This window comes from Hyperolius riggenbachi, chromosome 8 (assembly GCF_040937935.1).
Source record: "Hyperolius riggenbachi isolate aHypRig1 chromosome 8, aHypRig1.pri, whole genome shotgun sequence".
Lineage (NCBI taxonomy): Eukaryota > Metazoa > Chordata > Amphibia > Anura > Hyperoliidae > Hyperolius > Hyperolius riggenbachi.
In genome coordinates, this window is record NC_090653.1 from 282,898,507 (window position 1) to 282,911,132 (window position 12,626).

At 41.7% G+C, this 12,626-nt stretch overlaps 1 protein-coding gene across 2 annotated transcripts in view; it reads right to left on the reverse strand.

Moving 5' to 3' along the window:
- Positions 1-12,626, reverse strand: part of GSN (gelsolin) — a 105,144-nt gene that overhangs the window by 72,090 nt on the left and 20,428 nt on the right. The window contains exon 2 of one of the 2 annotated variants that reach the window (XM_068249049.1): positions 4,436-4,602. The exons of the other annotated variant lie outside the window; for it this stretch is intronic. Within the exon in view, the coding sequence (XP_068105150.1) occupies positions 4,436-4,477 (42 nt within the window). The 5' untranslated portion in view covers positions 4,478-4,602. The remainder of the gene's footprint in view (positions 1-4,435; positions 4,603-12,626) is intronic. 2 annotated transcript variants of the gene reach the window in all.

Here is a 12,626-nt window from a genome sequence, read left to right on the forward strand (position 1 = left end):
ACTGTACATCAACCTACTTCCTGTTTTGGTGGCCATTTTGTTTGTTTATAAACAAACTTTTTAAAACTGTTTTTAACCACTTTTAATGCGGCAAGGAGCGGCGAAATTGTGACAGAGGGTAATAGGAGATGTCCCCTAACGCACTGGTATGTTTACTTTTGTGCGATTTTAACAATACAGATTCTCTTTAAGCAATATTGACTGGCTATCGTGCTGATCCTCTGCCTCTAATACTTTTAGCCATAGCCCCTGAACAAGCATGCAGCACATCAGGTGTTTGACATGGTCAGATCTGACAAAATTAGCTTCATGCTTATGCCTGGTGTTATTCAGACACTACTGCAGCCAAATAGACCAACAGGGTTGCCAGGCAACTGGTATTGTTTAAAAGGAAATATGGCAGCCTCCATATCACTCATCTCGGGTTAACGTTAAGCATTACTGGGATCAAGTGCAGTGGAGATCAATGCAGGAACAGAGAGATTCTGTTAAGTAGGGAATCATATCTGCACTACACAGAAAACCAGCTCATGCAAATAATTTGCTGCATAGAAGTGCAACACACAAACATGCTTTCTGACTGGCCCAATGCCAGGCTGCTTACTACCTGCACTACTAGACACCAATACGCTCCAGTTTTGCAAGTTTAAAGAGAAACCGTAACCAAGAATTGAACCTCATCCCAATCAGTAGCTGATACCCCCTTTCCCATGAGAAATCTTCATTTTCACAAACGGATCACCAGGGGGCTCTGTATGGCTGATATTGCGGTTAAACCCCTCCCACAGTGTGATGTCAGGACCATGGTTCTGACACACTGTGGGAGCCTTGTTTGCATTGTGGGAAACAGCAGTTTCTAACTGCCAATAAAGTAATCTCCTTCCACTGACATCACCTGCCAGCAGTAAAAATGTCACCATGTGATAAATGTCAGAACGTAAATCAGGGAGAGAAAAGATTTTACAATGGACAAACTGACTAAATCATTTATACAGAATTGTAAAAATGAAGCACTTTATTACATTATTTTCACTGGAGTTCCTCTTCAAAGAGACACTGAAGCAAAAAAAAAAAAGATGATATGATTTGTATGTGTAGCACAGCTAAGAAATAAAACATTAAGATCAGATACATCAGTGTAATTGTTTCCAGTACAGGAGAAGTTAAGAAACTCCAGTTATCTCTATGCAAAAAAAGCCATTAAAGGGACTCCGAGCAGTGCAGAAACTATGGAAAGATGCATATCATTTTAAAGCTCTCTTTCTCCTCTTTCCAATGATATATAAACTGCCGCCCTACGCCTTTTAGTTTTCGCTATTTTCGTGATTGAAATTGCTGCGGGCGCGATTTCAATCGCGAAAATAAAGAAAACTAAAAGGCGTAGGGCGGCGGTTTATAGCTCATTGGAAAGAGGAGAAAGAGCTTTAAAATGATATGCATCTTTCCATAGTTATATTGTATTACACAGGACGACACTTTCCCCAGCGTCAGCAGCTCCATTCAGCAGAAAAAGTCGCCCTGTGTAATACAATGTAACTATGGAAAGATGGATATCATTTTAAAGCTCTCTTTCTCCTCTTTCTGGCGACACCTAAATCGTTGCCCTACGCCTTTTAGTTTTCTTTATTTTTGCGATTGAAATCGCGGCCGTGGCAATTTCAATTGCAAAAATAGCGAAAACTAAAAGGCATAGGGCAGAGGTTTATATATCATTGGAAAAAGGAGACGGAGCTTTAAAATGATATGCATCTTTCCATAGTTTCTGCACTGCTCGGAGTCCCTTTAAGCTTTACGACTTTCAAAGTCGTGGAGAGGGCTGTCTGACTTTTATTATCTCAACTGTAAGTGAACAGGTTTCTTTTTATCTGCTAGAGGAGAGGTCATTAGTTCACAGACTGCTCTGAAAGAATCATTTTGAATGCTGAGTGTTGTGTAATCTGCACATATTATAGAATGATGCAATGTTAGAAAAAACACTATATACCTGAAAATAAAAGTATGAGAATATTTTCTTTGCTGCTTATCTTCTAGTAATTATTCATAGTACACAACCAATTCATCATATTTTTTTTCGCTTCAGTGTCTCTTTAAGGCCTCTTTTCCACAGACCCTTGAAAATGTGTAAAATGCCTCTCAAACTGGCAACTGCTTGCTGAGCGCACAGTTCAATTGTCTGTGGACAGCTTAGATTTGGACCAAAGCCATCAATTACTGCATCCGATTGCCTGAATCCAAAGTTGCATTTCAATTCCTGCAGCTCCCCAGAGGAGTGCTGCATCTCCTGCATTTGTTTGGCTCAGTTTCAACACTGCAGCTACTAGTTGCCTCTACTTTGCCATTGAAACCAAGGATGTGGAGATCGGGGCTAAGGAGGGTCAATGATATGCAAATCTGGAAATTCTGCATACAAATTTTATGCAAAAAAAACAAAACAAACAAAACTTGTGTTTTGACTGGTCCATTTTCAAGTTGCATACATTTGCATGCAAAATTTAATCCTGCATTAAATCTACTGTTTGGTGGAACAGTTTACATCTCTTCACCTGGGTCACATCAGAACATGGGGGGGGGGGGGGGGGGTGTCATAGTATGTCACATTTATTAGCATCTGTGCTATTGTACCACATGCAGCTCTGGCAGCAAACATCTAATGAATACAAGCCTACCGGCATTACACTACAGCTGACTTTACCCATCTTGTCTTCCACAGAGTCATTACCCACTGCTTGCTTTCGAGGAAAGTCTCACTGTCAGCAGCTTGTCTGAACTAGCCGTCACAGTGCCGCTGCACCCAGCTGTCCTACAGAGTGCTAGTCTACACAGCTGTAGGAAGCCATACTTCAGGCCTTCAGCTGAGGAGGAACTCCCAATTCACCTGAGGGTAGAAGGCTGCCAAAGCCACCCCCTCCTGAGCGCCACCTTGTGGTAACACATAACAAATACAGTCAAAGAAATTCCAACTAAAGTGGGGAGTAAAACTAGTTTCTACAGCTTCATTGGCTGTAATATGTTATTACATGGATTAATATATACACGCACTACAAAACAACAACTTAAACCATGCAATGAAATCAGTGTTTTAGATTCTGCAACAGAAAGAGCCTGGATACTACAGAGGATTAGGAAGGGGATTACAAGTTCATCTTGCATGCTAATTTAATGCAAATCAGACAGAAACTGGGCCAAGTTGATGGTTTGCTGATTTTTGATTGGCCCAATCCTAAACAGCAAGATTTGCATCAGAACCAGAATTAGCATCTCATTAAAAATTAAATGTGGCTAGGAAGACACTTAGCAGAAAATGCATCTTTTTGCCACTAATGCAAGTCAATGGGCAACAAAAAAAAATAAAAATAAAAGAAATAAATAAAAAACAAAAAACTTTGAAAACTTATATAAAACGCAAACAAAGTTTTTAAAAACGCTGGTTTTGTTACATGATTTTCAAAAACTGCACATCATGAAAGTCAATGGGAATGCGTTGTATGCTTTTTTTGTTTTGTAATGCATTTCTGTTCCCTGTTTTAGTGATTTGCATAAAACAATCTAAAAAAATGCATGGAAAACATGTTTTGTATATGCAACCCGCTCACGCATAAAAACGCATGCAAAGCACTTGAAAAATGCACATGTGCAAAAAGGCCAACGCACACACCAAAAAAAAAACAAAAAAAAAAAAAAACACACACATGACTGGAAACTCGGCCTTTCACGCACAGCCATGTGTGCACCCTGCCTCAACAGGAGGAATAGACAGTCAAGTTTGTTTATCTACACTAACAGACCTCCAGCACCACACCAGATGCATCCAGCAGACCAACAGACCAGCGTCAGTTGGCTTCATTCCCAAATAGCCAAATTATTTCATGCTTCGATTCAACACAAAGCCTGGTACACACTTTCAATTATTGATTGGCCAATCAGTGACCAATTTTACCACCTCCAAGTAGTAGTATGAAGATCAACAGATGTTGACTACTGTGAGCAGATTGTGTAGATAAACCCTCATACAACACAGACGTGGTAAAATTGGTCAGCGATTGGCCAATCATAATTGAGAATGTGTACCAGGCTTAAGTCTAGTGATTGGTGGATTAGACAAAGATTTTGCTATTTGCACTACAGCAACTGTTGAGGAACAACAAATCCCAGGATAAATTGGACCACTGCAGACAGACATTTTAGGAGGTGCTGGGATTTGTGGTTCTTCCACAGAGATGGAATTGGAGGCAGGATTATGGTAAATGTTGAGCAATGAGTAGAGTCCCTCCTCTGGACAGTGATCTGGTCATGCAATGTTACACAGGCTGTGTATGTGGGGTGTGACACAAGTGTCAGTGAGTGGACCTAGGACATACCACAATCCCACCCCCAGACTCCACCCCTCCCCACAGACCCCACCCCTCCCCATAACCAGGAAGAGAAGGGCACACACCCGTGGTACACAGCAAGCTCCGGCTGGATTGGTGTTCCCCATAATTACAGCTCTACAATAGCGGCTCTATGTGCAAGGCATGCCCAGCAGTCAGTCAGCAATGGATCCTGTGCGGCAAGCGTGTGATTCTCAGTGATTGGGCCGATGATCCATAGGGGGCGGAGCACCTACACCAGCATGCGGGAGAGAGGCAAAGCAGCACCAACAATCAGTCAAATCAGCTTCATGCCATTAATATTGATTCCACACCATTTAGTAGAGAATTCAATCAATCACTTAAAATTGTAGCCCAAATTTATTAAAGTGGACCTGAACTCTTGCACAGGACAGAAGGAAATCAAAAAGAAATGCACCCTGTATGCATTTAGAGAGCTTCGTCCAATTCACCCCTCAGCCGTGTGTAGTCACAAGTGTAATTTGATCCCTCTGCTGTGTCACCTGGCTGATAATTTGAAAGCACAGGGTGTTAAGATGTCTGCTTCTATGAAAGCAGGAAGTAGATACAAATCCTGCAATACATCTGCATTGTATCAGTTGTAACAAAATAGTTTTCTTTTAAAGGTGGTTATGCTGTTGCTTATCTTTTAGAGCAGAGAGGAAGTTCTGAGTTCAGGTGCGCTTTAACAAAAAACATTTTCTGGACAGGCGATTAGTTTATAAACGATTGTCAATGAGATGCAAATAATTCTGACTTGCATGCAGATTTCAGCTTGAAATAGGGCCAATTTCAACCAAATTTCAAGAAGCAAACAATTTACATCTCATGGATAATCACTGGTCTTGCATTCTAATGTAATGCAACTTGAATTAGGCCTCCTTTCCATGGACTGTTTATAGGCAGTGAAATGCCTCAAACTCACAACTGCTCACTGCCACCTAGTACCTGCTCACTGCCACCTAGTACCTGCTCACTGAGCACACAGCTCAACAGTCCATGGAAAGGAGGCTTAAAACATGGAAGTGGACCCAAGTTGCTAGGAACTTCCATTTCCGTCACCCCGTGCCAAGCTGCACTAAATCTGCATGCAAAGAAGAGGATCATCAAGATGCAAATTTTGTTCACACTTAAAGGGAACCTAAACTGAGAAGGATATGGATCTTTCCTTTTAAAATAATACCAGTTGCCTGACTCTCCTGCTGATCCTGTGTCTAATACTTTTAGCCACAGCCCCTCAATAAGCATGCAGATCAGGTGCTCTGACTGATGTCAGACTGGATTAGCTGCATGCTTGTTTCAGGTGTGTGATTCAGCCACTACTGCAGCCAAATAGATCAGCAGGACTGACAGGCAACTGGTATTGTTTAACAGGAAACATCCATATCCCTCTCAGTTAAGGTTCCCTTTAAGGGGCCCATACACTGGTCGACTTCAGCCAGGGGGAGGGGGGGGACCTCACGCCGGCCAGATCAGGTAATGTATGCTGGGGGCGGCAGCTCCACAGATTGTGAATCGGTTTCATAGTGTAATCGATTCAAAATCTGTTTGCAGTGTAGGCAGCCAATAGACCCCTCTGATCAGATTCGATCACAGAGGGATCCATCTGCTGGTCGATCTGGTGGCAATCGACCAGTGTATGGCAGCCTTTAGATTGATTTCCAATAGATTTTATTCTGAAATATATTGGAAATCTGTTCCTAGTGTGTGGCACAAATCAGATAGATTCCTGTCAGATTGGACTTGACAGGCATCTGCCAGAAATCTGATAGTTGAATCTGCTGCAAATCTGTAAGTGTATGGCCACCTTTCCACAAACTGTTGATAGGCAGTGAAATGCCTCTAAATCTCTCAACTGCTCACTGCTGCCTGGTAACTGCTTGCTGAGTACAGATCAAAAGTCCATGGAATGAAGGCCTAATTCATGTGAATAGGACAGGCAATTTCTTAATTTTTCCTCCCAGGTTTTGTCCTTTGATATTTAAAATTACAGTTTTTGCACATACCACTTAAAGCTAATTAAACCCACTAGCAGCCTTTTCTAAGCGCTAGTGATTTGAAAAGCTCTTGCTAATGCATTATGGGGGATTTTTATAAAAGCTCATCTAGAGGGATCACACCCATAGCATTACATTAGCAAGAGCTTATCCCATCACAAATTCTTAGAAATGGCTTACTAATGCACTGCTAGTGGGTGCCAGGCTTAAATATGGATGCAATAATCTCAGACAGCACCAAAAATAAAGTTACATGAGTGACAGCAAAATCACAATCCTGCACACAAATTTATATATAAAGTGTGAACAAGGTCTAAAATGCACAAGTTATGTAATTGGGCGAATTATATGCAGTAGATTTTGATTGGCATGAAATGTGCAACAATTAGGGCTGGCTCACACTGCAAGATCTGGGACCCGACTCACTAGGGTGTTCTCACTGACTATTCCCAAAAACACTTTGGCTATCATTCATAAATCTGTTGTCGGTAAAGAGAATCTGTGCGTGAAAACACAGCTGCCGCTATTTTAGACTTCTGGGTGGGTATTCATAAAAATGTATCCATGTGCGGTAGCAGTGCGGAGATTCCCCGAACTAGGCAGGCGGTAGGCTTGCGGAGACACGGAAGCTACCGAGTTGATACATTTCTCCGTGTTCCGCTCTGCTGCAGCTGCCTGGGAGGTCTGTGTGTCTCCATTCACTTAAAATGGTTATCGCCACATCAGAGGGAGCAGTACTTCCCGACCTCACACCGCTTGCGGTGATCTTTATGAATTGACAGTTTGTTACATTTTTTATGGTAATTACCGCACAAGGTGGCGATTTATCGCTCTGCTCGGAAATGTCAGCTTTGCATGCAGAAAGAGCTTTTATGAATGGAGACTTTGCTAAGAGGTCGGTAAAGTGAGCCGTTTTCAGCATTTCCGCATGCAGAAATGCTTTATGAATGATAACCTTTGCCAATGAAAGGGAGTGGTGGGGAACACTGGTGTGACAGCGATTAAGGCTAATCTCAATCACAGGATATGCACAGGACATGACAAATATAAAATGATTTTTACATTTATTGGAGGAACCCCTCCCTTCCTTTCATATTGCCAGGACAGAATCCAGCAGACTGGTGGAGGAGATAAACAAAAACACAGGCTGCTACTGATGATGTCACAGGGAAGGTGATCTCCGCTTGTGTGAGACTTCACATAGACGATGCCCCTGTGAGGGAGGGTAGCTGATGACAAACACACCCATGATATAAAACCTCCTACTAAGCTCAGAAGTAATGGCTGCCACCTGTATAACCCTAGTTATGAAAAGAAAAGGGTGAAAAGCATGCACTGAAATACTCATAGGCTTGAAGGAGTGTTTATTTTTCTTTGTATGTGTCAGAGTGGTGCAACTAAATATTTTGAATTAAAAAACAAACAAAACAAAGAGGTCCTAAACTTTTTTTTATATTAGAGGCGGTTGTTATTGGCCATGTTTCAATCTAGCGTGTGTACAGAGTTTCAAAGCGGACCTGAACTCAAAACTTCTCTTCTCTAAAAAGATAAACAGTATAATAGCTGTAATAAAAAGGTTTCTCTTTATTAGGTCAATAAAGAGCATGCAGTAAATCTAGTGTCTACTTCCAGCTTTCATGGAAGCAGACATAAGGTTAACAGCCTGTGCGTACATATTAGCTGATCTGCCATGGCAGAGGAGATTCCTGAGCTGACAGCCGAGATCAAATTACAGTGGTGATTAGTCACAGATGAGGGGCAATTGACAGGCTAAACTCTGTAAATACATACAGGGTGCATTTCTCCTTTTTCCTTACGTCCTGTGCAAGAGTTCAGGTCCACTTAAGCTGGTGAAATCTTATATCCGCCAGGAATGTGATCATTTCACTTGTGATCCGGGGGTGGGAATAACTGCTGTAGTCTTCAAAGTCACAATAAGTCTTACCCAAAGCATTAATGAGTCTGTTTCAGGTGGAGATTTTTAATGGGTAGTGCACAATTCCATCCTGCATGCAAATGAAGTGCAACTTTTATGCATATTAGAATCAGGCCAATCAAATGTGCTCTGTATTGGGCCAATCGAAATCAATCTGCACAAGACCATTTCTAAAAGTACTAACAGGTCTTACCTTGTGTAAAATGCAAATGAAAGGGAATGCAATGATTTACAACAGGCTAAGGCCTCCTTCACAGTGAGACGTTTAGGAACTGCGTTATAAACGCTGCTTACTGCACTGCAATAAAAGAAAAAGTCAATGTGATGTTCAGTGGGAAGTTAGGGTTGCATAGTAACATGTAGCGTTATGGTAACTCACTGCTTGCAGTGCAATACCTCTAAAGCTACAGGTTACCAGGTACAGGAAAGCATACTTTTCACTGTCTGTGCTTTACTGTACCTACTGTATGCGATGGTAACGCAGTTATGTGTGTTACCACTTTGTGTTGCATTGTAACTTTAGCATCGCATTACAACGCAACGTCCCACTGTGACGGAGGCCTGACTCTTCAGGAAATGTCGCTGCTTTATCCGCCACACTCTGTAGTTTGTAGAAGGCTTAGAATGTGATGTATATACACGGGATGTACAGAGGGGGAAGCGATGAGATATTCTATATACAGCGGAAGTTATTCAGCTGCAGCAACAGGAAAATGTCATTAACACCTTCCTGGCAGCAGAGCTATATAATAAACCATCATCCCGGAGGAAAAAAAGTATTTAAAGGGGAACTGAAGTAAGAGGTATACGGAGGCGGCCATATTTCCTTTTAATCAATACCAGTTGCCTGGCAGCCCTGCTGGTCTATTTCTCTGCAGTAGTATCTGAACAACACCAGAAACATGCATGCAGCTAGTCTTGTCAGATCTGACTTTAAAGTCTGAAACACATAGTTACATAGTTACATAGTTATTTTGGTTGAAAAAAGACATACGTCCATCGAGTCCAACCAGTACAAAGTACAACACCAGCCTGCTCCCTCACATATCCCTGTTGATCCAGAGGAATGTGAAAAACCCTTACAAGGCATGGTCCAATTAGCCCTAAAAGGGAAAAATTCCTTCCTGACTCCAGATGGCAATCAGATAAAATCCCTGGATCAACATCATTCTGCCTTACCTAGTAATTGTAGCCATGGATGTCTTTCAACGCAAGGAAAGCATCTTAGCCCCCTTTAAATGCAGGTATAGAGTTTGCCATAACGACTTCCTGTGGCAATGCATTCCACATCTTAATCACTCTTACTGTAAAGAACCCTTTCCTAAATAAATGGCTAAAACGTTTTTCCTCCATGCGCAGCTCATGTCCTCTAGTCCTTTGAGAAGGCCTAGGGACAAAAAGCTCATCCGCCAAGCTATTATATTGCCCTCTGATGTATTTATACATGTTAATTAGATCCCCTCTAAGGCGTCTTTTCTCTAGACTAAATAAACCCAGTTTATCTAACCTTTCTTGGTAAGCGAGACCTTCCATCCCACGTATCAATTTTGTAGCTCGTCTCTGCACCTGCTCTAAAACTGCAATATCTTTTTTGTAATGTGGTGCCCAGAACTGAATTCCATATTCCAGATGTGGCCTTACTAGAGAGTTAAACAGGGGCAATATTATGCTAGCATCTAGAGTTTTTATTTCCCTTTTAATGCATCCCAAAATTTTGTTCGCTTTAGCTGCAGCGGCTTGGCATTGAGTATGATTATTTAACTTGTTGTCAATGAGTACTCCTAAGTCCTTCTCCAAGTTTGATGTCCCCAACTGTATCCCATTTATTTTGTATGGTGCTAGACTATTGGTACGACCAAAATGCATGACTTCACATTTGTCAACATTGAATTTCATCTGCCATGTATGTGCCCATATAGCCATCCTATCCAGATCCTGTTGCAATATAACACAATATAATATAACACCTGATCTGCTGCATGCTTGTTCAGGGAATATGGCTAATAGTATTAGAGGCAGAGGATCATCATGATAGCCAGGCAACTGGTATTGCTTAAAAGGAAATAAACATGGCAGCCTCCATATACCCCCTCTTCAGTTGTCCTTTAAAGAGAAACTGTGGAGGATTGAACGTCATCCCAGTCAGTAGCTGATACCCCCTTTCCCATGAGAAATTATGCCTTTTCTTAGATTGGGGTGTCTATATGGCTGATATTGAGGTGAAACTTTCCAGTGATGTCACGACCGTAGTCCTGACAGTTTGCTGTCTGACCCTCATTGCAGTGTGGCAAATAGTGGCTGTTTCCAACTGCCAAGCATATGCTTCTGTGCATAGAACTCTCAGTAACAAGCATTCTGTACAGATCACCTGGCAGGACTGAAGAGGTCACCACCAGGGATAAAATGTCAGAATGTTAATCAGGGTGAGGAAAGATTATACAATGGGCAAACCGACTAGATTTAGAAATGAATATTTAAAATAAGCAATTTTATTATGTTACAGTTCCTTCAGGAAAGTGGTCAGTTGCAGTATGAGTGAACTGCAATGGAGAATGGACAGACTAATACAAAGCCTGCATGCAGTGAGTTAGAATAATGTGATCTGTCACTGAACAGGCCCATAGAATTGTATGGGCAGTGAGTTGACATGCAGAGTTTTTCTGCAATGCAGCTGAGCACTGAACAGGGCCTTCAGGACATGTGAATCCTGAGTAGACTGCTCAGCTATAATCCACCATCTGCTCTGTAATAGTGGTGGGTGCCCACTTTCTGCTGGGGACACCCCCTAGTAATGGGTGGAAAGCCTGCCAAAATAAATAATCTAATGAGTGGGTCTGTTCAGCTCCCACCTATAACCAAATTAGTCTTTTAGACTAACCCTCTACATTGACTTATTACAGGTATGGGCGGAGTCTGAAACCTGACCCCTGCAGTTCCAGGTCACCCTGGGATATCCCCTTCCTGTATTACATCCTCCTTCGGCTCCATATTTAATGACATATTTCACATGCATCTGTGATTTGAGCGTTGACTTTTTATCATGCTGCATTATGGGGAGGGTTGTGCAAATCACATTTTATGCAAGTCAGTGGAAATGGTGAAAAGGTTTGTCAATTAGCTACATTTTCATGTAAATAAACTTCGTAAAAAAAAATAAAAATAAGAGTCCACATGGATAAGTGAGCGCTGGACCTGAACTCTTGCACAGGACAGAAGGAAAACAAAGACGTGCCCCCTGTATGTATCTAGAGAGTTTAGCCTGTTTGATTTCCCCTCATTTGTGAAAGATCACAATTTATAATTTGATCTCTCCCCTGTGTCACATAACTGCCATGGCAGATAGGGCAGATAATCTCGGATCCACTTTAACATCCAGTGCTTTCAAATGAGCTTAACTTTTACTCATTGCATAATTGTGTTCCTTTCCTATTGTTTATAGGGCGTTCTTCAAGCCAAATACTGTGTTTTAATACTGAAAGCAGTATTGAAGATTGAGACAGCACCCATGTATAGGAGATTGTGTGCCCAGGCAGTCGGCTCTCCACACCAGAGCCGTCAATGTAGAAAACAAGTCGTGCAGGCACCACCGATGTAGATAAAGCTTCTTTTATTGATCACATCAGATAAGGCAGAGGATACGACGACAGACCGCTGTTTCAAGCAATCTAGCTCATTATCAAGTTGTCAAAACACTGCATCAGTGTTTAGACAACTTGATAATGAGCTAGATTGCTCGAAACAGCGGTCTGTCGTCGTATCCTCTGCCTTATCTGATGTGATCAAAAGAAGCTTTATCTACATCGGTGGTGCCTGCACGTCTTGTTTGTTTTAATACGCTTATTCTTTATAAACTAAATAATCCATGCCCACAGGATTTCAGAGAGCCAAGGCATTTTCAGACAGTAGCAAGGGCTTATGGGAGCTCAGTCTGGGCAGGAAGAGGAGGTCACTAGCCAGAGATTTCAGAGGCAGAGGGGAGGAGGGGGGATTATTTTTTCTGACTGGGTGCAGATAAGCTTGCCTGTATGGAATGTTTACAAACATGACTGCTGTCGTATCACAGGAAGAAATAATCATATTCTATTGAAGCGGTTTGCAGCTAGATTTGCTGTGTAAACTATCTAAAAAAAATAACTTTGGATAAGATAGACAAGTTACTCGTTAGTTTTTCATCTCGGATCCACTTTAACAATATGTCTGCTTCCAGGAATCAGGAAGTAGAAACTGCAGATTTTAGGATTTGTATCAAAGTAGTGTTTTTTGTTTAAGGTTACTATGCTGTTGCGCATCTTTTAGAGTAGACACGTTCTGAGTAAAGGTCTA